Source organism: Daphnia carinata, chromosome 4, assembly GCF_022539665.2.
Source record: "Daphnia carinata strain CSIRO-1 chromosome 4, CSIRO_AGI_Dcar_HiC_V3, whole genome shotgun sequence".
In the NCBI taxonomy this organism is placed as follows: Eukaryota; Metazoa; Arthropoda; class Branchiopoda; order Diplostraca; family Daphniidae; genus Daphnia; species Daphnia carinata.
Genome location: NC_081334.1, coordinates 3977117 through 4005052, shown reverse-complemented (window position 1 = coordinate 4005052; position 27936 = coordinate 3977117). Strand labels below are relative to the sequence as shown.

At 40.8% G+C, this 27936-nt stretch overlaps 1 protein-coding gene across 1 annotated transcript; it reads right to left on the bottom strand.

Annotated features, from left to right (window-relative positions):
• Positions 1-242: 242 nt before the first annotated feature.
• On the bottom strand, positions 243-24773 carry LOC130695096 (rho GTPase-activating protein 45-like). Its single transcript, XM_059495129.1, has 18 exons — positions 24539-24773; positions 23570-23927; positions 11513-11858; positions 9183-9326; positions 8959-9040; positions 5835-6267; positions 5484-5594; positions 5002-5256; positions 4025-4219; positions 3723-3966; positions 3249-3634; positions 2971-3159; positions 1997-2876; positions 1350-1507; positions 1118-1282; positions 884-1055; positions 545-816; positions 243-303 (listed from the first exon to the last, which is right to left on the bottom strand). The coding sequence occupies exons 2-18, from the start codon at positions 23864-23866 to the stop codon at positions 283-285; spliced, it is 4350 nt and encodes a 1449-aa protein (XP_059351112.1). The 5' UTR covers positions 23867-23927; positions 24539-24773; the 3' UTR covers positions 243-282.
• Between the last annotated feature and the right edge of the window lie 3163 nt (positions 24774-27936).

Sequence of the window (27936 nt, the reverse complement as noted above, 5' to 3'; positions counted from 1 at the left end):
TGCTGGGACTGGTGCCGCTGCTGCTGCTACTACTACTGCTGCTGGTGCTTTCCAGCGTCGTCGTCATCGTCGTCGACGCCGAAGAACTGTAGGTTGTTGTGGTTGTGGAGACGCTCTTGACGACCGACGACCTGCCGAAGACGTGAGCAAATTCGTGAGTGAGTCCGAACGGAACGGCCGCCAGATCCGAGACCACCAGAGCCGCCGCTGCACCGCCAGCCATATTAGTAGTAGAAGTGCACCGTCCTCCACCCATCATCAGCACACTCTGTTATTAATCAATCAAACGTGTCCACCTTGAACCTGAATTTTCATTAACCACCCCAAAGATGCTATAGCAGTTACTGAGCGGCTACACGCTACCACACTTTTTTTTTTCTTTTGGATTAGTTTAGGAGGTTGCAAAATGGGGTTTTAATAAGAGTGTGTTTGAGTTGAGTTAGTTGCAGTCAAGGAGGAAGGTGTGTTGAAAGGTAAAGATATTTCAAAGCGGTGCTTTAGCGATTTGTGTGTGCGTGAAAGAGGCACGAAGTGAACCTCTCACCTTGACATTGGGTTCGCCGGACAGCGATTCCACCAGGGTAGTGCCGCTTTGAGGTCCTTCCAGCACCGTGACGACACCTCTCGAGGACGACGATGACGATGACGAAGAGGACGATGACTCGACGGATGCGATTGAAGCCGGCCCGCAACAGTTGGTGGCTTGATTCCAATTGGGGCACGAGGCGGCCGACGGGACTTGAATTTTGACTCGATTCTCGTCGCATTGCGATACGCGGTGACTCGATACCGACGTGAACGACATGTCCAACCGACCTGCGAGGCACAAGCGTTGAAAACAAACTAAATCTTGGGAAAACAAGAAAGCCACCATTTGCTTTACCGTCCGTTTCGTCGTGACTGCCGGGCAAGAGTACAGCTCGCTGGGCCGAGCCCAAAGACCCTTGGTCGCTGTGCTGAGTACCACGCCCACTCGATCCGGTCGAATGCGACTCCCAGCTGTGATCCGAATCGATGGAACTGTCCATGAACGGATTGACGCCACTTGTTTTCACCTGGAAAAGCAAAAAATTTAATAATCACGAAATTGAAAATTTTAAGTTGGTCAAGTTTTCACCAGTGACGAAGCCCGAACTCCAGACGAATGACTGCCCATTGTATCTGCCTCGGATAGTTGGCCAGTGGTCATTGCGATCGAGTCCGTGATGGATTTCTTTGCTCGGCCAGTGGGCGTGACGGGATGCGCTTCTTGATCTTGGCTACTCAGCAAGTTCAAATCCACCTGGCAATTTAGGAATTTAAAATTAGAAATCGAAAATCAATTGAAAATAGAAACAATTGCAATTTACTCCTTCCAGGCCGTGATAATCTTTGAGCGAACTTTTGAAGATTTTGGGGGCAGAGCCGCTTCTCAGGTAGCCGGGCAGTTTGCGTGTCTTGCTCGAATCGTCCGGCAGCAGGAAGTCGGGTAAGTCGTCGTCTGAAGCCGCTCCGAGTAAGCCTTCCTCTGTCGAAACACAAAATGAAAATGTTCCTTTTTTCAACAACGTTTTTTTTTTTTCCGGACATCGTTCGTCCGGCAGGGCGGATTTTACGGTAAAAAGGGCGTGGCTATTGTTTTTTTTTCACGAATTCGACCTCAATCGAAAAAGAAAAAAAAAAAAACAACCACAATTTCGCAGTTAACGGGCGAGGGTTAGTACAAGAAAAACCAATAAACAGTAATAACAATGCTCAGAAAAACGGCCAAGTAACAAAATCTTTCGATTTTTACAATGTGGCGAACCGTTGGACCTTTGCGGTCCGATAACGTGAACGACTAATTGAACAAAAACATCCGTTAGTCGAGATTGTTACACGAGTCGAAACCCGTTGGGCTGCACCGAATAATTAAATGCACTTGTGATTCTTTCCCATCAAAATAAAAGAATAAATGGCCGAAAGATGATGGTGTAGATAAAAAAAAACAAACAAAGAAACAAATTGCGCAAATTACCCGACAGGGGGTCGATGTCTAGTGAATTGTTGGGCGTTTTGTCTGCCACGAAGCCGGGCAAGAGGACTTCCTCGCGCAGTTCTCCAACGTGTTGACTGCGCCGATCGGCCGGCGTCGAAATGATGGCCGCGTTGCCGGCCGCGTGGTCGCGATCGGCGGCGTCTCGCGATTTTGAGCGGTGTTTCTCCAGAAAGGAGATGGAGCGGACGACGGGCACTTTGGACAGCAACGACGTCGATGTGGACGTGGACGAGGAAATAGAAGAAGAAGAAGTCGTCGTCGTTTCCGGTTCCACTTTGGGCGATTGAGCGGAGCGGTGAGCTGGACTGCTGCCGGGCAAAGCAGCAGCCATGGCCGCCGTCATCAGGGACGTGGTCGGATCCGGCGGTCCGAAAATGGCGTCGGCGTGTTCGATGAGCAGTTCGATCACTTTGGTCTGGTGCACCGTGTCGACGAGAGAGGAGAGAGTCGCCGAGCCCTCCGACGTCCGCAGCAGCGTCGGACCAAAGACGATGCCCAGGTTGGACGCCGGCATGTTGTTCGCCTCCTGCTCGCCCGCCACCCGTTTCAGGTGGTGCATCAAAAAGGCCAGCGTGGCGTAGTGGTGCCGGGGCAGTTTGTGCACCAGCTCGTTGAGCTCCTCGAAACCGGGAGCCGTCGCGTCCGCCGACGGGCACGTCCACTCTCGAGCCACACGGATAAAGTCCGGATAGAGTCGCGACGTCAGCAGCGGCTCCGGCAACTGGCGCAAATAGAGTTTCAACACGTTGGCCACGACGTTCGGGTGAATGTCCGTCAGATCGACAAGATCGGCCCCGTTCTCAAACGACTGGCACAGTTTTTCCACTTTGGACTTGACGCCAGACACTCGATACAGTCCCTTAAAAGAAATGAAAAATCATTGTTAAGACGAACGAGGTCAATTCCTTGACGTTTTGACAGAAAGAAAGGCAAGTTTTTTTTTAGGTGCATACTTTTATCTGGATGCCTCGTGTGTCGATCTCGTTGATGCATTTGGCCAACAGATGCGGCACTTGCGTGCCGGTCTCGGCCAGATGCTGGCTCAAATCGACGCCAAAGGTGGTCATTTTGCGCGGCAGCCGCTTGTGGCCGCATTGGATCGTCAAACTTTCTAGACATTTCTTGTGGCAGCCGAGCCCGCACTGGAATCACAAGGAAAATTGAGGTTAAAATAAGAACAAACAAAAGCCCACTGACATATATGAACGATCTATTCAAATTGTGTTTCTACCTCGATGCATTCGGCACCCTGGAAATAGACGTACGAATCGCATTCGCGGCACCGAGACGGTGTCTTGAGTTTGCGAAAAGTATGCGTGACGGCCGCTTTGGACATGCAATGACGTCGGGTGGCGGTGTAGCCCATGTAGGTGGCGTCCACTTCTGGGTCAGGTTCATTTTCGAGTTCGTCACCGGAAGAGGCGGGCACGAGTCGCCTTGCGGGCATCATGGGGCTGGCGGTAGGCGAAGTTTCCCGGCTCTTGGCACTGGGACTCGATTCGACACTTTCCGTGTCGCTGCTGACCTGGGTGACGACATTGCCGGTGGACTGGCCACCCGACACGGCCGAGGCGCTCCACGCTTTCATTGGACCTCCACTTTGGACTCTTTCCTTTCCTGGAGACGAAGGCTCGTGAGTCACTTGCAACGCGCCAAGGGAAAGTGCACATTTTAATGAGCATCTTTTTGTTAAGCAATACTGTACCGGCACTTTCGTTGAGGTCTGCACTGAGCGAGCCGTTCGACTTTCTCTCCTTTTCTGACACAGTGGACTCTTCAGAGTAAGGTTCAAAAGTGTAGGGACCTGGGGACGTGCCACTTGGGCTTCCTGTCGTGGCTGTCGGGGTGCTGTCACGACTGGGTTTGCTGGGTAGAGGCATCCTCCTGATGAATTCCATGTACTGCGAGCCAGGCTCGTACAATCTGCTGCTTTCGCACAAAGTCTGAAACTGCACAGAAGCATTAGGTTGACAAGATTCCCCAAACATGAGACAGCAATGAGTTTACCTGAACAGGTGCAGGAGCGGAAACAGTGTGTTGAAGTTGGAAATAAGAAACAGTGACCGCCTTCATGGTCTGATCACACTGCAGCATCAATTCGCGAACCTGCTGCAGCACTTGACTTTTGACGCGCAACAACTGGCCGTGCCTCTCGTTCGCCTCGCAGACGCTGGCCTTGTAAGTGGTCTCAGCTTCCATTGCCTACACACCATGAGGTTAACAAAAACAAACAAAAAAAAAAACAAACGAAACAACAAGCAAAAGGCATTAAAATACGAAAGAGCCGGTTGGTAACACTCAATCGAAATGCAATTACCAAACAACATTAACAATTAAACCAAAATCGTTTTTACCTAGAACGAATCATGGTGATATTGAAATAGCTTTCGTCAAAACAGTTATTAATCTACGTCCCATCAAAGACACACTACATCTTTGCTGATCTATGGTGACTTTGACAAGTCTAACAAGACGAGGGTGGATACTAAACAGCTAACCCGGACGTCCGCTGACCCCCTCACCTCAATGTTATGAAAAACAAAACTAGTACGCCAAATGAAACGTTCGGATTTCTCGTAAATATTGAATCAAACGTACGAAAGCAAAATAAAGAACCATAACTGTTTAAAAGTACAAATCGTATTTTTTTTTTTTGTTTTGTTTTTAAAGGCAGGAAATGGTGGTTACTCTTGTGGTAAATATTGGCGACATAGTGTGACTTCAGAACGTGTGGGCGAAGCAAAGAGGCAAAAAAAAAGAAATGATGGTCATAACTTCACGCTCGACGTAGTGTGTTGGTGTGCGTGTGTTTGCGTTTTTGGCAAAAGCAAAAGCCCGTGAAATGATCTGCGTGAAGCAAGGCAACACGCAGGAATTCAAAGCCACACGTGACACGGAACCCCAAACGCAAGCAGAATAAATAAATAATAAAAAAAAAAAAAAAAAAAAAGGGAATTGAAAATATGTAAATGTGTCGGGTTTACCTTTTGGAGGGCATCCTCTTCCGTTTTCTTCCTCTTGTCCAGCTTGGAGGCCTGCTCTGTGGAAGACTCTGCCGCGTTTTCGGCTCTTTGTGCTGCCTCCTTGGCCCGCTCCCACTCTTGCTGCCGCTGGACGTAGAGCGCCTTGGCCTTGCGCAAGTTGCCGACTGATTCCTGCATGCGTTTCAGCTCGCGATGCCACGTCTCTTTGATCTGTTTTCGGCAGCGTTCGTGCTCGTTCCGTCTCGCCGACAATGGCTGTGTTCACACACGTGATGGCAAACATAAGAAACAAGAAGATCAAAGACGTCAATAAAAAAAAAAAAAAAAAAAAAAAATGGTTCGGCCACGGCATTCGAGTTGTATCCGTGTCAAGAGAACGTAATCGTTCGACAAGATGGCGATTATCGTTATTATTATTTTTTATTCTTGTAGATGAGAATGAGGATAACGGAATTTTTTTTTTTTGAACGTAACGGCCGGACCTCGAGGAATTTGTGGCCGGTCAGTAGAGAAGTGGTCGACTGCGCCGAATTGCTATTGTCAATCTCTCGGTCCATGGCCGTAATGTAGATCGATTGGAACGGCAAATAACACTGAAATAGCCACGAGAAAAAAGCAATGACTTCAATCCTCCGGCCATAAGTAGTTAACCTTGTTCGTAATAAATACTACGTCTATAACCCAACATTTAATGGTTATACAGGAATGACGTAACCAATTATTTTTTGTTTTTCAAGTGCAAGGATCGACGATTAGATGGATCACTTTTTGTCTTTCAAAGGCACACGAACATTACGTCCGAAATTGCATTCGTTTTTCATAAAATAACGTACCTCTTCTTTGAGAGCCGATCGCATCGTCTGCGCCAATTTGGCCACGTTCTTGGCGAACTCGATCTCCAGATTGCAGCGTTTCTCCACGTAGGTCATGATGTCTTTGGCGTACTTGGACCAGAGTTTGGCCCGGTGTAGGGCCACCTCGACGCCTTGCTCCAGCTGCAAGAGGACGGCGTCCATTTGGATGCCCGTCAGGTTGGCTTGTTGCTGCTGCAGATGGTCGGTGATGGCCGTCGAGGAGGACGAGGCGCCCGAAACGACGGATGTCACCGACTCGGATTTACTGGTGGCCGTTGTGGCCGGCTCGGCCATTAAGGCGACGCCATTCTCCGCATCGGACGGGATGTTTTCGCACGACTTTGTTTTGCTCGAAACGGAACTGGCCAGCGAGATGTTGCTGTCCAAATCGCCCATTAGGTATTCCGAAACTCTGAATGAATAAAAACAAATGATTTATTCATTCCCTTATTTAGTTATTCGTGTCAAACGAGAATCAACGCGCCCAATTGAAACGAGATGATAACGAGGACTCGATTTTCTCGATTGAGAGATTCCCGACTTTGAGTGAATATTTTTTGTTTTGCCATTAAACATGGAGTTGGAGGAATTTTTCTTTTTTTTTTTTTGTTTTTTAATGCGCAGATAAGAACGCGATAATCTTTTCAACTTTGGTGCATTCACAAATAAGAGGTGGACAGGTTTTTTTTTTTTTGTTTCTCTTCGTTTTGATGTCGTCGTAACCAGTCTTTCTTACACAAACGGGGACATTCGCGAAAAGAAGGTCAGTGTTCCGACTTTTAGTCCTTGGCCCTTTAAATGTCGGACATAAAAAAAAACAAAAAAAAAACAAACAACATATGCAAATAGAATAAAAACCCAGTTTGTTTTTAATATTAATTTTTTTTGTCGGTTCATTCTCGCCGATTCCCCCCCCCCCAATTAAAACTACGCAATCTTTACCTAAAAATCTAATCACCGATCGGGTGGTATGCATTCCTTCTTTCGCAATGCGATAAGGCACTCTAAACTTTGTAAATCAACGAACGGATATGACTATCTCCGTCAAGTCCATTAGAAAATTAAAGGAATAAAGAAAAAAAAAATGGATGCGTTAGTCGGGAATCGAACCCGAGTCTATTGCTTACTGCGAACGTTTTGGAAGGCAACAATGCTAACCATTATACCACTAACGTTGGGCTCCGTCAAAAACTCAACTGTCAAGTGTTGCAAAGACGGAAGGAACCGCTACTTGATGTCAAAGAATTTGGCATCGTGAGAAGTTGAAGAGCGAAGATAAGCAAGTCGGACTCTTAATCTAAAACGTCCTTATCGCAACAACATATTGACACGCGGCTCACGATGTTACCGGATGTGATGCAACGCTTTGCTTTTTGACACACACACACACGCAATTCCTACATGGATTTTTTGTTTTTGCTTCTCGGTAAGTTTTTCTACGGAAAAAAAAAGGGAAGGTGAGGGAAAAAAGAAGAAAAAAAAAAAGTTGGGAGTAACCCGTGGGCGACTCGATCCATCTCCATCCTCGTTTTTTTCTTTCTCCAAAAGAGAGTTAACGATCTTCTCACGCAGCTGCTGCGTCCAATTAAAAACAACAACAAATTGGCCTGCCGTTTCCTCGTCAGTAAAAAAAAAACAAAAAAAACAGTCCGCTACATTTAATGCACATAAAACACACGCAAATTCTGCCGACTTTTTCTTCCGACAATCTAATAAAAAAAAAAGGAAACGATATCAGGTCAGTGAACTATGATTTGGAACGAGTCTGGCAGTAGTAGAAACTCCATCAATAGTTTCTACGTTTTTTTTTTTTTTTTAATTCTTTTTCTTTTCTTGGCTAATAATAATGTGGCCAACCATCGAGTGGTAACGCACTCCACATGTGATCCGGCATACTAATCACTTCCTGTCTTGTTATTTTCAATTTTTTTTTTTGTGTGTGTTATTATTATTATATTCGGGTCCCGCACGACCGCTATTTTAATACACCGGGGAAAAAAGAAATTTCTCTTGCGTTTCCTTTCAACCAATTACAATCAAGACTCTTAACTAATGTACCTACACACTTCCCCTCCCCCAGAAAAGAATCAAAAAGTAACCTAAATTTTGTTCTTTTTTGTTTGTTTTTTTGTCCTCGGGAATATCGTGGGGGAATTATCTTAAACATATTTCGATTTTACGTTTAAAGATGAAAGTGACAATGACTTTGTGTTTTCAGCCGCGTCCAAAGAAAAAAAAATGGCGCATATTTTGTTCTTTCGATTGCAATTTGGCAACGGCGGATTTCTTAAAATGTGTAAAAAAAAAATAAAATAAAATAAAATAAAGAAGAAAATTTGAAATGGCCGTTGCCCTCTGTCTCTAAAAAAGAAAAGAACAGGGGGGGGGGGGAGAAGAGACTGGAAGGCGTGTGCTGGAAAAAAAAAAGAAGAGAGAATTCAATATTTAGAAATAAAAAAGAAAGAGAAAAAAAAAAAAAAGTGCAGGAGCCGCTTCTCCGACACGGACTAAAAGGAGTCGAAAACGGGGGGAGGGGGAGGTAGACGATGGCAGCTGGAATGTTTGAGAAACTTTATTTCGGGATCACGGGTGTCGGCCGTCGTCGACTGGCGCATACAAGAGACGGCCTTCTTCTTCTTCTTCTTCTTCCACCAACAATCACAAAATGCAACTTCCAACAACGTAAAAAAAAAAAAAAGAAAAATTCCATTTCTCTCGTTTCTCTTTGTTGCTTCTGTGTGTGTGTCGTTTGCTAAATTCTTTCGCATCGTTTCCTTCTTTTTTTTTTTTTTTTGGCTCCCATTGCCGCGTGATTCCCGACTATCTTCTTCTCCCACCATCAACGTCCAAGGTTAAATGCCGACACATCCTTGACATTCTGACGCGTCCCTGTCCAGCTGCTCACCACCAGTTCACTGATTTCCGTCTAGAACTGCGTGTCTCGCGTGTTTTTTTGGTTATGTTACAACAAGTTTTTTCTTTTTTTTTTTTAAAAAGGGGATTGTTTTACGAGCCTCGACTAGCCTTGCTTCTGCCCACACACACAAGAGAAAAAAAAGAAAAGAAAATCAATTCGTTTGTTGGGGTTCGTGATTAGTCTTACCTGCTGCTAAACGCCAGTGCCAGCTGGTCGATCGACTCCATGAATTCTCTGACGTCGCTCTTCTCGTCCTCGTACGGATGTTCTGTTTGGTTTTAACGATTCATTTTGAACAAATAAAGAAATCAAATTAGACCTTACAAAAATAATGAAGAGAAAAAAAAAAAAAAAAAAAAGAATTGAAACGAAATGGCAATGGGGAGAGGGGGGTGGGGTGGTGGTTGTACCTTTGACTTGATGGATTAAGGAGCCCGCTGCGACCAAAAGTTCAGTGGACTGCAGGGCCGGATAGCGCTCCAGGATGATCCGCAGGATGCGCAACACTTCGCCGAGCCGCTCGTGAGCGGCCACCCGTAGAGCGTCGCACTTGTCTGCGCACACAACAACAACAACAACAAGGGAATAAAAAAAAAAGATCAAATCCAAAAGCGGCCAATCATTTATTACTTTTAGTCACGAATTCTTAGGTCTTTAAAAAAATAAAAATAAAAGATGAATAAAAATACACATTTAATGTTTTTCTCTTACGTCCATTATGGGCAAAAATATAATAATCTTTTGATGATTCACCGTGAAAAATTGAAATGAGATCGAGTTTTGCGTCACGCGGGAGTTTTCCATTTTCGAAAAAAAAAAAATAATAATCAAATGAATCGATACATTTTTTTTGTGTTTGTTTGTTTGTTCTCAATTGAAAAAAAAAAAATGCAAATAGCGAACGCATTTCTAAATGGTGAGTCGTGACGACACGACAAACAAATGAATCTTTATCTAATCAAATTGAACGACATAAAAAACCTACAAATGAACAAAATAATCTTTTATTAAATTTTTTTTTTTTTTTTAAGAGGGGGCGGGGAACAACCGGATTTCGATTCGCATTCAATGCCATTACACATAGAATTGATGTGCCAGAAAGATATGTTGCACGTATATTGTTTAAAAAAAACGAAAAAAAAAAAACAAAAAAAAAACCGGAATGTCACGTGAAAAAAAATGAAAAAAAAAAAAAAAAAAAAAAAGGCCACGACCCGGAATCTCAAAAAATTGTTTCAAACAAACAAAAAAAAAAAAAAAAAGCCAATCAGTTTTTGCTTCTTCCTGGTGAATAATTCTCAATTCCTTTTTCTTTCGTCTAGTTTCTATGGAGACGGTTGACACCTGTCATTCCGGTTCGACTACATTTCTCATAGGACGTTCTTTCGTTCAAAATGCAATCGCATTTTCGTCTTGCACGCCGAAACATACAAAAAAGCAGAGGCTTCTCATTCTTTTTCGTTCCTTTCGTTAGGCGTCGTTAGCAAGTCCAGTTCTCTTTTCCTCCCATTTTCGAATTAGAACAACGCACTGCAATCAGGTGGCCCCACTTACCCAATGACCCTTCTCCCCCACCATCCAAAACCAAATGGAAAAAAAAAAACAAACTAAGGTGGGGCTATTTATGGCGACTTGAATTAACGGGTTCTAAACAACAAATATTCAAATAAGAAATAATAAAAAAAAAAACACAAAAAAAAAAACGAAACTGGTACAAAATCCTATTTGTGTTTATGTTTTTTAAACTGTTGTTAACTCGCCGACTGCAATAACATCGAATATGAGCATCAAATCATTTTTAAAAGGCTCTAGCTCTCCCTCAGCTCTCCTCCGTTCACAGTTAACCGGCTGTCGTTAACAGCCATTTTGTTTTAGCCTCCTTTTTTTTTTTTTTTTTTTTTTTTCAAATATTTTAAATGTTTGATTTGGTAAAAAGCCCGAAAAGAAGAAAGAAAGAATAAAAACAGCACACGCAGAACGCATACTGATTGCAGACAACGTCGTTCTTCCCAACTACGTCTCCCATTTTAGGATTGGGAGAAGACGTGTGTATAATCATTTCAAACAATAGGAGTACAACTATCATTCCTCCCCCCCCCCCTTTTAAAAACAAAAAAAAAACAAAATAGGCTATAGCAGATGGTAAATGGTTCTCTCCATTTGTTTGTTTGGGCTTTCGGTACTGCGTCTAATATTATGAATTTTCGAAAGAATGAAGCGGAAAAATCTATCAAAAACGTCAGATGGCGCAATCATCGTTGACGAGAACAATCAACTTTTACCCCCGTGTTACTCTTGTTTTTTGTTTTCTTTTCGTTTCGATATAATCATCATCATAATAATAATACAAATGCCGTGAAATGAGCTCCACTTGTGTTTGTTGCTACTTGGAAAAATACGAGGCCGTCTTCGTTAAAAACCATTCCCGTTAGCCAATGTTTCTACGCGATGCCGAAATTCCTCCGCGCTTAGATTAGGTCCCTGTTACGTAAAGGCACTTGAACACATGTTAACAATTCAACACACAATCCAACGGGATTCCCATTTTCTTTTTTTTTTTTTTTTTTTCGAAATGCATCTGCCCGTGTACGTGTTAACGATTCCCAGGTATCGTGAATATCAATTTCCGAATAACAATTGCGTGCGCCTCCCTCTCCCCCCCCCACCCCTTTTTTTCTCTAACGTCACAGGGAGGACGACGTCAGATGAATTGAGGGAAAATGCAAAACGAAAAACGTACCTTTGTCATTGGGGTGGAAGAGCCGTCGGAGTTTGCCCAGGGCTTCTTTGAAGGCGCGGACCTCTTGCGTCAGGGCCACAATGTCTTCCTGCTCCACCAGGTGACTCTCGGAGCTGCTGCCGTCGGAGCTGACGCTGGCCAGCGAAACGGATCGCGAACCGGATGCCGAGCCCACGCCGCGTCCGCGACCCGACGACGCAGCGCCGCCGCCGCCGCCTTGTTGGTTGCCTTTGGCCGGGCCGGCCGACGTTGCCGTCATCGTCGATGAGGGCGAGTCCATCGTGACGGGATCTTCCAGCACGCCGTTACTGCCGTTGCTCATCAAATGCGTTTGAACTGTAGGCACCTGTCGCATTCAAAATGCAAATTTTCAATTTCAATTTTTCCATTTTTAAATCAAACATTTTCATTTTTTTTTTTTTTTGTTTCTTTCTTTCTCATTTTCTCACACCATCGGCTTTTGTGTGACGCAATTATCTTTTTTTTTCTTTTTCTTTTTGTTGTTGTTGTTGTTGTCTTCTTACGTGTGGCTTTAAACGCCCCAGTCACGACTTTCACCTTTTTTCGCAAAAAAAAAAAAAAAAAAGGAAAAAAAAGGGGGAGGTTTGAAATTTTGGCGCCGTTCCCGAGACACTTCACCGCCGCCCAGTTTGAACTGCGGGGACGAAAAACAATCGAAAGTAAACGTCAATTCAAAAAGGAAAAGATCGTCATAGTTGGCGTAACAAAATGTCGCAGTTTCGTTTCACCTTTCTGCGATTTAGAAAAAAAAAACGGGGGGGGGGGGGGGGGGATGACGCAACATCATTGGTGTCCGTAATGCGCCGTTCTGTCTGGCGGACCAGTTCCGTTTTCGTCTCGAACATTTCGAAAGAGTTTCAAAAAAAAAAAAAGAAGGGCGTACAGCAGAGCAGCAGCAGCAGCAGCAGTGACACACGCTCGCTTGCCCGTCTCACGGCAAAACCTAACCGACTTTTCTTTTTAACTTCAAAACCCAACAGAGAGAGGAAGGGAAAAAAAAATAAAAAATAAAAATAAAAACCGTCGTGTGTGTGTGTGTGTGTATACACACTGGGCAAGGGAAGGGAGAAGTAACACATCGCCGCAGCAGCCCCATCCCTTCCCTCAGTAAGCAAAAAGGAAGAAAATAAGAAGCCGGGCGCTGGGCCAAATGGTCGTCGTCGAGGTTGTCTAAACTTAGAACGGGCGGCCGAGCCCCGCCGCACAGAAGAACACACACACATACACACACACACACACAAGACACAAACACAAAAAGAAAAAAAAAAGAAGGAGACCGTTCTCCTTCTCTCTTTTCTTCTCGTCCCTCGGCAGTGAAAAATACAAGTCGTGAAATGTATTCATTTTTTGAGTTCTTTTGAATTAGGATTGAAGTCATTTTGCCCATTTAAGCCGAAGATGAAAATGACGTTTTCCCCAACGTCATTCGAACAGAAACAAAAAAAATGAACACAACAAAAACAAAAAACGGACTCACTTTTTTTGTTTGTCTTCTTCTTTCAATTTTCGTTATTCCGATCTTGATGCTATTTCAAGCATCTTCAACTCGTATAGCATCGAGTTTTAAAAAAAAAAAACACTGAAACACTCACGCTCACGAAAAAAAAAACCAAATGTAAAATCGTTTGTTTTGTTTGTTTTTTTTTTCTTCTTCACGGCCGGCCCTTCAATCCAAAAAAAAAAAAAAGAAAAAAGACGGACCCTTTTTTCTCTTCTCGTTTTTCTCTCAATCATCCATCCATGATGGCTTTGATTTCTTTCCTCTCTCTCCGTTCATGTGTGGATGAGATTGTCGAAACACCAAGACGCATCCCGCACCCCACCCGCACTGTTTCACTGGCCGCACGCAACGCACATGAAAACCGATCTGCTGTACAACGCTCGTCGTCCAAACATCCGCACTCGTCGTCCAACCGACTGCCTTTGCTGGCCAGAGAACAAGCCGACCAAAACAGCGAAAAGAAATACAAAAATGATTACGATTTCTTTTTTTGTTTCCCTTTCCCTCCCCACACTCACGGCTGTGGCCCCCTGTGCGTGTGTTGAACGCGGGACACGACACACGACACACCAGCGGCGGGGAGTCAAATGCTGGGGCGCTTCGAAAAAACTCAGTCGACCGCCGATACTTTGAGTCCATTCTGGCGGCTGCGCAGTTCGGTCGTTTGTTTTTGTTTGGTTTTTTTTTAAAACATTTGAAAAAAGAAATTCGAAATGTGCGGGGGATGTAAAAAAAAAAAAAAAAAAAACGATAAAAATAATTCAAATAAAAAAAAAAAAAAGGGCGCGAAAAAAAAAAAAAAAAATGCGATGTTATTGAAACGGGAAATGAAACATGTTTTAAGAGACATAGTCATGGCGCGTGCCTCGGACGCGAACAATCGGGTACCGCAACAAGCGGTACGCTAGGCGGTTCTATATGAAACGCATCACGTTGCTCTTCTTCTTCTTCTTCTTCTTCTTGTGGCAGCGCAGTCTGGCGGAAACTGGGCACGCGCGCGCTCCGTTTCGGCGCAACAAACATTCAACGCTTTCAAAAACGCGAAAAATGAAGAGCGACTTAACGGAGCTGTCCTCGTTCGACATGAGAGAATCGGCCATATTCTATGGAATAATAAAATCTTTTGCAAATGAAAACTGTCGAAATAAGAATCGGGAAATTTGTTTTCACGATCCTCCCACCGTTAAAAAAAAAAAAAAGGAAGGCAAGACGAGTACCGCAATTTTTTTCGGCGATGCTCTTTAACTGTGTTTCATTCACGCTACTAACCTCCATCGCATATAGTTTTCATATCGGCCAATTGATAGGTGCGCCATCCCCACCCTCAAGTGCCTAATATTTTTATCGAAAGAAACATAGACTTGATAAAAATAGGAGGCCATTTTTATTTTTGAAATAGGCGGTCGCAGCTCCGTTATGTAAAAAAAAAAAAAAAATGTTGGACGCTTTCGTGCATCTTTGCAAACGAACTTTTGGTGTGTAGGGAGAAGCGGCCAAAGTGTCGATCCCGTTATCGTCATTAGGCATTTTCGAGGGAGAGAGGTAGAAGAGAAGTAGGAAAAACAAAAGAACAACGGGCTTAGTGTGACGTCAGAATCACGGATATTTTTCGAATTAACACACACACACACACACACACACTAGGCAAGACACACAGCACAACTGTAAAGTTCACGTAGTTAAATGTAAAAAAAAAAAAAAAAGAGACGCACCGCGAAAAATAGCGTGAAATTTCTAAAAAAAAAAAAAAAAAGAAATGCCTACAATTAAAATTAATCTAATGGCATTTTCATTTTTCGCAGATTTCAAAAGAGAAACATTTCCAAGTTCATCGCATCATTTTGAAAGTGAACGTCATTTTCAGTTGTTTTTTTTTTTGTTTTTTTATCATTTTGTTTTAAAAGCCGCAATCGAATTGGACAAGGACCTGCCAAACTGGCGATCATCGAGTTTTCAAATTGCACACGTTTTATGAAAATCAAGTTTGAGAAAACGGGTTCACCGAGACAAATGATACCGCAAAAAAAAAAAAAAAAAAATGCGGATGATGGAGAATCGTTATAGCGCAGACACAATTGTTGCCGGCAGATGATTACACACAGACGTTGGAGCAGCTGCGTTCCAACTGACCTTCGGACTATCATCACAAAGTCTAACCTTTTTTCTTCATTCAATTCGTCAATTTAAGTATTTTTTTTTTTTTTTTATAAACACGACTGACCATTTAAAACTGTACTAATAGCTGCTGGCCATTGAATTTCAACTATTTCTTGCCCACCAACGGGACACACACATAAAAATCAACAACAATAAACAGAAAAATTCACGCGAAATTAAGAAGAAGAAGAAGAAAAACAGGTGACCTACGCAATAATATCCAGCACGATGGAAAAAGAGGGTCATCTCATTTGATTTTTTTTTTTTACGACAATTTCCTTTTCAGATTTTTAATTGATTTCAAAATCTTGAAATAGAATCCAATGAATTTGGAACAGTAAACTCGAATTTTTTTCTCAGATAAAAGATCAAAAGTTTACTAGGCTACACGGGGAAACGTATGAGTAAGCGTCGTTTAATTGCTTTTGACGCCATTGCCACGATGATTATCACTCGGTTGGGACGAGATTTCAACAACAACAAAAAAAAAAAGGCGCCGAATTTGCACCAATTTAAAATGCATTTAAATACGAAATGTAGAGGGGCATTTTTTTTTTTCTAGAGAGAAACCTCCCTTTAACCACATGATGAGGGCGCCAAAAAAAAAAACAAAAAAAGAATTACGTCCGCGCAGTTTGACAGTTTAAAAAGAAATCACGGAGGAAATCAAATGGAGCGCAAATAAAGAAATGCGTTGTTGCCAAAACAACATTTAAAGAAGGGGGGAAAAAAAAAACACTTAAAAATAAAACCGGAATTATCATTTGCCTCTAAAAAGGAGATATGATTCGACATCATTTTTCGCGACCTCTAAAATCTTTTTTTTCAATGTAAACAACACACAGAAAAAAAAAAAAAAAAAAAACAAAAAAGTTGGACAACACCCACGTTCAAAATCAAACGAGACGTGACTCAACTCGATAAAAAAAAGGTGCAATATTCGATTTGCCCCTTTTTTTTTTTGTTATCGACGATCTTTCTAAAAAAAAAAAAAAAAAAAATTCGATAATGGACGCAAAACGCACCTGTAGGTGGTGTTGATGGCGTCGGCTGGCGGATGATGTATAATCCTTATTAACTGCGATGGGCCACTTCATTTTTGTACTCTTTTTTTTTTTAAAGGAAAAAATAAGAAAAGGGGTACCGCACACGAAGCAAAAGAAAAAAATGTCGGCCGAAGTGGGGAAAAAAAAAAAAAGAAAACGTTTCACTCGATTGGATTTGTAGGTGAGAAACGGAATAATGAAATAGATCCCATCAGGTGCGCCATGTCGATGAAACTTACACCAACTTCAAGTGAGAAAACCATTCACATCGTTGCGGCACGCCACACCTGTACACACACACACACACACACACTTCTTCCCTACCACCTTCCCCTCCCATAAAAAAACATCAAATAAATTTGATTTCTTCTGAAATTTTTTTTTTTTTTGGTTTTTCACAGCACCGCAGATGAAAACAGAAAAAAAAAAAATAAAAATTTTTTTTAGACACCAAGCGGACGCGAACTGACTCACACCGTGTCTCACCGATAACTAAAAAATCCGTCCCGTACGTTGCGCGTGTATCTTTTTTGGCGGAGGTTCGGGTCGGGCGGGGGACCCTTTTCTTTTTTTTTTTTTTTTTTTTTTATTCTTTGCTAAGCGCCTCTCGGCTTACTCTCACCCGAAAACTCCACCCACTTTACCCATCCTTCTCCTTCACCTGCGGTTATCTTTTTCCTTTTTTTTTTGTTATTACAGACACACGCAAGCGAACGACCAAAGAGAGGAACGCGGGCACACGCACGTCACCCTCCAGACAACATCACAGTGAAACACCTGAGGGGCCGAATGGAATGGCGACGTTGCCGCTACTAAATATTTATTCCTTTTATTAAAAACAAAAAAAAAGAAAATCTTTGAAACGAAAAATTCTCATTTAAAAAAAAAACAAAAAAAAAACCTCTCTCCTTTCGATTGCGTTCACACGTTAGGAAAACCCAAACAGGTGCAATAAACGTCCATCCATTTTAACGAAGAAAACAAAAAACCCCGCGAAATGTCATTTAAAAAATAGAAAACAAAATTTTTGAAAAATAAAAAAATGCAACGTTACATTTTAAGTAGCCGTTGATATGTTTTTCTTCAAAAACTTATCTTCGCACCTTATAACCGGAATTAAAAAAAAAAAAAAAAAAAAAAAAAAAAACGCATAACAAATGTGGATTTAATTAGCGCCAGACGGGAAGCAGCAAGAACAACCTTCGCATCCCCTTAGGAACCAGAGAGCAAGTTCAAGAAAATGATCGTGCGAGCGTGTTAAAAAAAAAAAAAAAAAAAACGGTCGGCAAAGGTCATCGGCGTGAGCGCTCCTTTCCATTTTATTAACGAAAATGAGAAATAAAAAGAGAAAAAGAAAAAAAAAAAAAAAAAAAAAACGGAAGGCATTTCTCTTGCATCTAATGACGTTGTATATAACACAAAAATATGTAACGCATTCTTTCGTTTGTTTGTTCTATTTGTGTCATTGGACACAAAGGTACACGAAAAAAAAAAAAAAAATAAAAATAAAAAGATTTCGGGTGATAATGAGTAATAAGATTGTAAAGATAGGTGTGGCGTAATCTCTCAAGGACCTGATGGACGTTGGCATTAAGTTCGTCTGTGACTATCGTGTCACGTACACACCTGGGACGTATCGGTTCACGTTTCAAAAACAAAACAAGACAAAAAAAAAAAAATTTGTTCTCTTTATTTGGTGGCCGAAAATTCCGTTTGGAAAGTGTTTGTCGCAATCGTAAACAACTGCGTCACATAATTTGATCCCTTTTTCCCTTCGTATTGAATAAAGTCCAGCTTTTATTGCGTTGCATCTTTGGTAAATAAAAAATGTGGTAATAAATTCAAATTCCTCCGACGCAATCGTCTCGATTTCAATAGAAAAAATGGCGCCAATTTTTAAAAAAAAAAAATAAATAAATGAGATTGATTGTTGTTTTGTTTTTAAAACTACCGCGAAATTTAACCGGAGAAAACAAAAAAAAAAAAACCTTAACGGAATGTGCTGCGAATTATAAACGTAAAAAAAAAAAAAAAAAAAAAAAAAAACGAAGAAGGAAACAAGAAAACTCATTTTCTGCAATTGTTTCCAGTTCTCGAGGTTATTAGACAAGGTTTCCCAAAATGGCAGCGCAATCACATGCGTAATCTGATTCCTACGTCGTGCGCTATATTTCACATCACTTACAACCTTTCTTTTAAAAACGAAACACGCCAAAAATAAAAAATGGGGAAAAAAGAAAGAAAAAAAAAAAAAAAATTCAAAAATGTTTGTGACTTTTGAATTTCTCTTGCATACATTTTGTCCTAAAGAAGGCAAAAAAAAAAAAGAAAAAAAAAAGAGAGTTGGGAGATCCTGGTATACGAACCCCCGCCCCCCCCCCCCCTCCTTAAAAACAAAACAAAAGGTTAAATAACCTTGACGTGGTTTGGACGTGGCTATTGGAAATGAGCGAACCTTGGGGTCGTCCAATTATGGTCATCTCTCCATCCATCGTGAGTACCCCCCCCCCCCTTTCATCCTTGCCTGCCTGCCTTCCCTCCTTCTTTTGCCTGTCGGAGCAGCTACGGTGCTGCCACCACTTTCTCCTGCTTCGGCACTGGGTAAAAAAAAAAAAAATCCCGACCCACCTGTTTGGCTATGCCACTCACGCCGGCTACCCAAACGAAACAGAAATTGTTTCGTTTGTTATTCACGCACACAAACGATGAAAAAAAAAAAAAGACACAGACAATGCGCAAAAATGCAAAGGAAATAATCATAATAAAAAAAAAACAATATTTGCAGCCGCTCGTAAATTCACTAGCTGCGTGAATTTTCAATCAAATGTGAATTCATTTCTTTGCTGTCTGTCCTCCTCCCCCCTCCCCCTAAAATGGGAATAATAAACGGCCCAACGTTACGATTCACAGCGCTATAAATCACGCCAACGAAAATGAGGGGAAAAAAAAAGAAACACATTTTTTTTTGTGTGTGTGTGTACGCGTCGGCCATTGATGCTGTCATAAATAATTCGATCCCCCACATTCAATCGATTTTGACATTTGTCGCACACATCGTTAAAACGAATTAAAAAACAAAACAAACGACCTTTTGACCTACTTAAAATACGCCCAATACCTAAACATGCGCACCTGTCTCTTCAAAGCCATCAAGTTTCGAACATTGACGTGATTTAATAACAAGGCATGTTGTCAATTGCCCGGAAATATCATTGACATTCATCATTTGTTTTAATGAAAAATAAAAAAAGCAATTAAAAAAAAAAAAAGAAAAAGAAAAGATAAGAAAGAAAAAAACAAAACAAATGTTATGTCAGAGTGAAAGTCAACCTTTACCTGGATACCAATAACAGGCTGGATTAGATTGTGGCCGGCCTCCATGACGCGTCTGGCTATCAGTTTGAGGCTGCCACTGCGGATTAGCAAATTGGATTTGGATTGAGGTGACGACCTTGCCATGTTGCGCAACCACAAACACTATTTATTTTATTATTTTTTTTTTTTTTTGGATGGAAATGCAAATGCAAATGGATCCGCCAATGTATTCGCCGAGGAACTGGCGCTTTCCGTGCGCTAACTCGAGCTGACACGACATCGAAAGTGCGTTCTACCGTCCCGATTTCGAAGGAAAAAAAAAAAAAAAAAAAAAAAAAAAAAAATTCGGCGAGATAACATCCCCTTCCCCCCCCACCCAAAAGCCACAAAACGTCGGTCGGTGTTTTTTCGTTCAATCAAAATGGCGACCTTCATCACATTTGATTACGACTATTGCGCAATAATAAAATTCCAAAGAAAACAACAACAACGATTTCAATTCGAAATTTTTAAAATAAAAAATGAACGTTCAAAGTTTTCCCTTGATGGACGGCCGTGAAACAATATCGTTCCCTTATAAAAACAAAACAAAAACAAAAGAAAAGCGATTTTCTCGATTAGGGTATTTCACGAGAAAAAAGAAAAAAGAAAAAGGGGAGGAGCCGACGGATCGTGAAAGTGACACTAATGCACATCCTCGAGCTGTATGCTATTAAATCATGTTCAATAAGAGTGCTCTACGGAGCCGCCTACAGCCAAATACACATCCGCCATTTTTTGTTGTTGTTGTTGTTTTGTTTCTCAACAAAAAAAAAAAAAATAAAATAAAAAAAAAAAATCCTTAGCCTTCGTGAAAGTGGCCAACGTCGAAAAACCTCAAAAACCGCAAGCGTCGGGAGTGTGGGGCCGGAAAAAAAAAAAAAAAAAAAAAACACATTTCCCGACATTCCTTTGCATATTGATAAGAAAGTATCGTAGAGGACAGCAAGACAAAATTCAACAACAACAAAATTATATGGATCCCAACTGGTTTAGAAAGCTCAGCTGTGGTCAAGTTTTTCCAGAAACAAACATTTTCTTTTTCTTTTTTTTTTTTTTACTATGATGGATTATTTGTCTCACGCGTATGACGTCAACACGTATGCAAATGTACAGTCTCATTCTTTCAATGTGATATTGTGTAAAAAAAAAAAAAATGAATTTAGTTGACTTCGTTTTTGTGTGAAAAACAAAAACAAAACAACAACAAAAAAAAAACTCGGTTAATTAGACACACAACACACACGCTGCCTTCCGCTCTGAAAAATTGTGGCCCGTTTTTTTTTTTATTTTGGACAGACGACACGTGCTGATTAGCTTCGGTAACATACACACACACACATACGCTGTGATGGGCCCACAAAACAAAAATGGGACTCGACAGGTGTTATCCTAATTGGCAGGGAGGCCCTAGCTGTTTGATGAAATTAAAAGAAAAAAAAATAAATAAAAATGTATCGTTTGCGGATGGACGCTCCAGTTGGAGCGTATCTTCTTAGATTTTATGTTAGTGATAGTCGAAGCATTCAGAGTCAGAGAGGGGGAAGACCGCCGGACAGAGTGTGGCCCGGCCAAATCTTTTTGGAGTGAAATAGCTGGCAGCTATAGTTCAAAGACATTTGCTCTGATCTCGAAAGGTGTACGAAAGAAGGGGGGAAAGGGAATGTGTGTGTGTGTGTGTGTGTGTGTGATTCTTATTTCATTGAGAGATATCGAGTTTTTTGAATGAACGACATTTTTAGATCACGGGCGCACGCACGAAATGTTTGAAATTCGCGGCCTAGTTCAAAGGTAGGGGTAGGGATTATTACGTTTAAAATGCCTGGTAGATGACGCTAGTGACGTCATACGCGATTGACCAATGCCATAATGCAATTTCAATTTTCATCATTTTTCTTTTCCGGTTCAGCTTTTTGTTTTATTTCTTTTTTTTTTTTTTTAACATTTGCGGTGTGGGCGCGTGAAATTAAGAAATTGGGTCACGCAACAAATGAATGGAGATTTAAAAAAAAAAAAAAAAAAAAAAGCCCGCCAATTTTCAAAAGAATTCCGGTTTGATCGATCGCGACAGAAACTCTCGGTAAAGCAAGAACCCATTTCTTGCAATCAGTTCAATTACAAGTTTCCCTTTAAAAACCTCCCCCCCACCCCGTTTTATACGTGTGTGTGTGTGTGTGTATGTTTTATTTGGGCGAATCATTGCAATTGAAAAGAAATAAAAAAAAAAAAAAAAAAAAAAGGGGGGGGGGGAACCGCACGTGAGATTGTGATACCCCTTTCTAGTCATAATTATCCGTCCTCTTCTCTTTTCTTTTCACGTCAGATGACTATTACTCTACGGTATGGGAAAAACGAAGGTTTTTTCACAGGTGGACGTGATTAACTGCTCCTATCGCGCGTAATAACACATGATGAGCCTTCCTCCACCTCTCCACCAAAGACAGTCCCCTTGTCTCTTTCTTTTTTCTTTTTATGGCGTATCTAGTACACACGTTCCCCTTCTTCTTTCGCCTATTGTTTCACATCGAAACGTCTTTTTTTTTTTTTTTTTTCTAGCTCTCTTTGTCGTGATTTTTTTTTTCTTCCTTTAAATTAAGGAGTTTCAAAACATTTGTCTTTTTTTTTTCTTTTTTCAAACGCCGCGGGATCGCATTCTAATTCTCCCGGTCTTTTTTTTTATTTTATTTTATTTTGGGTATATAGCGAGAAGGAGGGGGGGGGGGGGACTTTTTTTTTTTTTTTTTCTCGATATGGTGAGGTGAAATCGTCCTTGACGGGAGGTTGCAACCAAAACATTGCGGTGAAGAAACGCCCCCCCCCCCCAAAAAAAAAAAAAAACGAAACAATTCGCCTCTCGTTCCGTTGTGTCAGTGACGTCGCACATCGCGGTCCGAAATGGACAAGCGTTCAAAAAAAAAAAAACGAAAGAAGAGAAAGAACCAACGTAACACAGAGAGGAAAAACGAGGTCAAGGGTCAACAAATTAAAGAGTGTCACTCCTTAAACGAGCGAAAAAATATCGGACACCTTGCCTTAAAGCATCAAGAAAAAATGTTTCACGATGAAATTCCAATCGCGTCGTGAACGTATCCGCTTTCGAAACATCTTCCACCGGATTGCGTAATTATTTAAATTTAAAAAAAAAAAGGAAGAGGTGGGTTCCAATGTTTGTAAACACGACAGGTGAGTGTGTGTGTGTGTGTTTTTGTGACACGAATGTGCGGAGGAGTTTAGATTTTAGACGGATCCATCACCGGCACACCGGGCCAACAGAAAATGATTTCCACTAAATGAGATTCTTTCCTTTCAAAGTTACCGACGGGCTTCACGAAAATAAATTCATTTCCTGTTTTAGATTGTTGCCGTGTTATCGGTTTTTGAAAAAAAAAAAAAAAAAAAAAACCGGTAAAGTTTATGACCTCACCCGGATTTGACGTGTAATGTCATTCGGGGAAAATGTTGTGCCGGACTTTGGGACGCCTATTTTTCCAAAGCTGAGCTTTAGGTCGGTGACGACGATCGAGGCTGACCCACGCCCAACCGATTCTCTTTGGTCCGCAATGGGAAAAGGCGATGAAAGGCGCGCCAAATTCAAATCTCTTTACACACACACACCGTCATTCCTATTTTTAGACCAACCTCCCCTCTCCCCCCCCCTTTTTTCCACCATGTTTGGTCTCGAAACTTTGTGTGTTTTTTTTCTTGATTTTGTACGAAATTTTTCAGAAGGGCGTGGTTCCTATCCTTGAAAACAAATGAAAAAAAAAAAAATCGGACGGGCCAATAATCGAACAAAACGTTGGAACAAACACAAGAAAAAAAAAAAAAAAAAAAATTCGCCCGTACACACACGAGAACGCGCGCGTCCGTTCAAACGATAAACCCCCAATCGCAATCACATACTTAAAAAGAAAAATAAAAAAAAAAATCATCGTAATAAAAAAAAAAAGAAAGAAAAGAAGGGGGGGGGGGACTTACATTAGCGTTGGTGGACGACGGCGACGATGATTGGGCCCGACGGAGCAGTTTCAGTTTACTGCCTCGATTTCTAATGGCCAGGAATCCGCTGCTAGCGGTCCGATGATTTTGGCGATAATGATGGTGATTGTGCGAGCCGGCCGATGGCAGCGGGCAATCCGACGGCTCGTGTTGTAACATGTTGGAGAAGGCCAGCATGTTGCTCTTCCTCTTCGGCTGATTAGTCGGACAGGACGGCCCGTTTGCGACCATCGATAACGCCACGTCGTGTTGTTGTCGCGCTATCGGTGACGTCATTCTCTTTCCCTATTTCGAGTGTTTTCTTTTCCTCGAGTTTTACAGCATTTTTTCGAGAAAACTGGGAAGAAAAAAGAAAAAAGGAAAACAAGATATTTTAAATCAAAAGTTCTGCGGGGGTAATCAATCACGAATCAAAGTGATAATGGTATTTTTATTTTTTTTTATTTTTTTTTTTTTTTAATCTGCCACCAAACACATAGACGACGAAAAGAATTGAATTTTCGATATTTAGCTGGAGGCTGATTGAAACGTGTAAACCCGTTTTCGTTCCATAATTCACACAGTCAGGTGAATGATGAATTACAAATAGCGGTTGAAGAATTAGAAAAAAAAAAAAAACTTATTCCCTTTCATTTTATTTAAAAAAAAAAAAAACTAAATAAAAAGAATTTCTCCTTTTTCTTTCTATAACGGGATCCACCGAATTTCCCGAAAAAATTTCCAATCTACTAAAAATGTTTTTGACGAGTTTTCAAAACAAACTCGCGCCGAACTTTCCCCACAAACTTTTTTTTTTTTTCTTTTCATTCATTTCACCCACATCAGAATGGAAAGAAAGGAGAAATCTCTTTTCATATTTTCGTTCCAAAAAAAAAAAAAAAAAGCAAAACAAAAATCGAATCGCACTTTTTTTTTTTTAAACCCTTGCGGCTATAATCCATCGCTCACCTTTGATTTGCATCAAATTTCGCTACGCCGGTATGTTTTTTTGCACTTTATCCGACGACACACACACGTCCTTTCGACAACATCAAAAACATGTCACCCAAAACGAAGTAAGTAAACACGAGTAGCTCACGCAAGCACAAAACACGCACTCGTTTGTTTTTTTTTTTTCTAATGCACAGGTGTTCCAGTTTTTTCGTGTGTGTGTGTGTGTGTGTGACTCCCGACTGAGCAAAATGGTCGATCCATCGAACGTGGCTAATACCAACCAACTGACTAGCTCGATGGCCATGTGAGGGGATTTCTCTCTCCCTTTTTTTTTTTTTTCTTACTTCTTTCTTTTCACAGGTGAATGTTTAGTAACAAAACAAGGAGACTAAGCGTCAAGCCAACAGTGTGGCCGTTGACCAAGCTGATGGTACGCAAAATGAAATGCTCAACGTGATACAAGTCATCAAGAGTTTCATGAATGGACCGGTAGGCTTGCAGAGGTAGAAAGAAAAGAAATGTTTCTCGAGAAAAGACGACGTTACATGAATGGCTGATGAACTCTATAGACGTGTTTAGGCATTTGTTTGGAGATCAAAGATAAAGAAGCAGCGCGTGCAAGATGAACGTTTGTTGCATTAGGCCCGAAAAAGAAAAAGAAAAGGGAAAGTTCTCTGATGCTTTTCCATCGAATATCTTTCCCAACCAACGTGTAAGAGGTCGTTTGTCTTGACACTTGGACACGGGAACGCACTTTCCAACCCCGAGAAAAAAGAAAAAAGAAAAAAGAAAAACAATAAAAAGATTAACAATCCGCCTTCATTCTTTCATTTCCGAAGGGTTAGGTAGAACGCCAAAAAAAAAAAAAAAAAGGCTACACGACACAGTTCTCCTTTCTTGTTATTGATCCCATTTTTTTTTTTTTTTGAAAATAAGAATAACGTGGTGAAAATCAACTGCGATATAAAACCAGCCTCTTTCGTTTCTCTTGATATGATTCTATCCATCATTAGACATCCCCCCCCCCTCGTTCATGTAAAAAAAAAAAAAAAAAAAAAAAAAAAAAAAATGAATTTATGTTTTGACCGTATGCCTTGTGATCGTAACGGCCTCAATTTTTGCGGTCGCAACGAAGAAAACGTCCCGAGCGTGAAATGGAAGCTCGGCAAACGGGCACTCAATGAACGGATCATCGGGTAAGTAGCAGTTCGCACGATGAAAAAAAAAAAAAAAAGAACATCACACGTATAGCGTAAGTAAATTCTTTGTGTGTGTGTGTGTGTGTGTGTGTGAGGATTGAGGATAAATTTTGAAAGGAAATTATGCTGTTGTGTGGCTTTAACAAAAAAAAAAAAAAAAAAAAAAAAAATGAAATAAAAGTAACCGTGTTGAACGCGTGCTAACGGGATCTTCTTATTTTGACACCGGGATGAAGTGGGGAGAGCTTGAATCGAGCGAGACGATTCACCGAAGAACGAAACCTGATTGTTGGCAATATATATTTTTGGAATTCGACAATACCAAAATTGGACAGTTAAGTTGGGTTGGTTTAATTTTGTTCTTCGGTGGACCAGAAAAAAACCAAAAAAAAAAACAATGGAAACTCGAATTTTTATGGGGGAGCGGGATTGTTAACGAGGGAAATTTCAAGGCCCTACGATTCTATGAGTTTTGATAGAGAACAATGCAATCAATAATCACGAATGTTCGTGGACATTCAAATTCGGCAGTTCTTCAAATGATCGATCCTGTTTGTCGTTTGTTTTAAAAGAAAGTGGCGGATTACGTACCGGTGCAAAAAATAAATATTGGTTTGCGAACGCCATCTATCCGATGTGCAATCAACTTGCTTATTACCCCACGACAAATCGTGATATCGAACGTAAACGAAATTGTCACGTTCGTTTATGACCCTCCCTACAATGTTTCCTGGCTAGGGCTTCGCAAAAAAATAAAAATAAATAAAAAAAATCGAACAAAATTATTTCTTATTATTATTCCGTGAATAAATATCGAAATGCCAGAGGGCCAAAGCGAGAAACATTCTTTTGTTTTCTCAACGCAAACGGTCGATGACGAATAAAACACCCAAAAAAAGAATTATACAAATAAAAAAAAAAAAAAAAAAAAGGAAAGATTTAAAAAGCACTCAACAATAAAAAAAAAAAAAAAAGCGGACGAAAAGCAATAAGGCAGGAATAGCTTAGATAGTAAAAATAGAATCCTTTCCATCTACCTAACGAAAAGCAAAAGGAACGCCAAAACAAAAAAAAAAAAAAAAAAAGGGGCGTCGTCACCACATTTTTTTTTCTTCTTTCTTTTAAAATAATAATAAAAAAAAAAAAAACAAAAATATTAAAAAAAAAAAAAAAAATAAAATAAAACACCTGAACGACCAGCGCTGACGAGAAACGATTTTAATACGCATCGCTAATTATTATTATTACTTTTTAATTCTCTCTTTTCTTTTTTTTTTAAACGCATTTGTTGATTACCCCCCTCCCGTTATCATCGTCTTGGTAACAAAAAAAAAAAAAAAAAAAAAAAGGGCCAGGGTCGAAACCTCACGACAAAAAACAAAACAAACACGAAGTTGTTGACGTGGTCCGCTCGCTTTCGTCAGTGGTCCCCCCGGTCGGAGCGTGCGCGTTTTGTCAATTGTACATAACAAAACACGAGATGGGTCTCATGTTTGAATTCCGCGCCATATATGCACGGGGCCACTACGGACTGCCATTGGACGTGATGACCTCCGCGTCTCTCTTCTCCTTCTCAAATCCTCTTCTTTTCTTTCTTTTTTTTTTTATTTGTTCATGTTTTTAACGGTTCACAATTTTTTTTTTTTTTTCGAGGACTTCTTCTGATACCCGTCTTATCATCTTCCATGTACCCATATCAGGTTTGTTTTTTTTTTCAAAGATGTGTTCACTGCCAAATAGAGACGATTGCGGGCAATAAATCGTTCGGGAAAATCCGGTTTTTATTCCGATCTGAATCCGAACGGATCTACCCCGAAGACGATCTCAAAGCCAAAAAAAAAAAAACAAAAAACAAAAAAAAACAAGAGAAATTTCAAATGGACGAAAATAAAGATCGAGGCAAGGTCGTTTTTGATTTTGATGAAAGTTCGATAACAAGATTTTGTGATTAGTTTCAATTGGAAAAAAAAAAAAATTACAATCCTATCCAAAATTGAGCGCATTATTATTATTTTTTTTTTTTTGTCTTTCGTTTTCTCAATCTCTTCAGCCGGCGCTGTGTGCAAAACATTGTCGATGAGGCGATTCAGGTCGAGTCGCCTATGGCAAATCCAAATCTCTCCCCCACAACAAAAAAAAAAAACAAAAAAACCGTAGGCCTTGGAGAGTTTTGTCTTGTTTTTGTTATGATTGTTATTTGTTCGACCTTATACG

Excerpts from the sequence above, each read along its gene's own strand:
- LOC130695096 (XM_059495129.1), bottom strand. The coding sequence starts at position 23,866 with ATGACGTCACCGATAGCGCGACAACAACACGACGTGGCGTTATCGATG. Across the intron at positions 5,595-5,834 it reads GATCGGCTCTCAAAGAAGAG|TGTTATTTGCCGTTCCAATC; the intron begins GTACGTTATTTT and ends TGGCTATTTCAG. Across the intron at positions 3,160-3,248 it reads AGGGTGCCGAATGCATCGAG|TGCGGGCTCGGCTGCCACAA; the intron begins GTAGAAACACAA and ends TTGTGATTCCAG.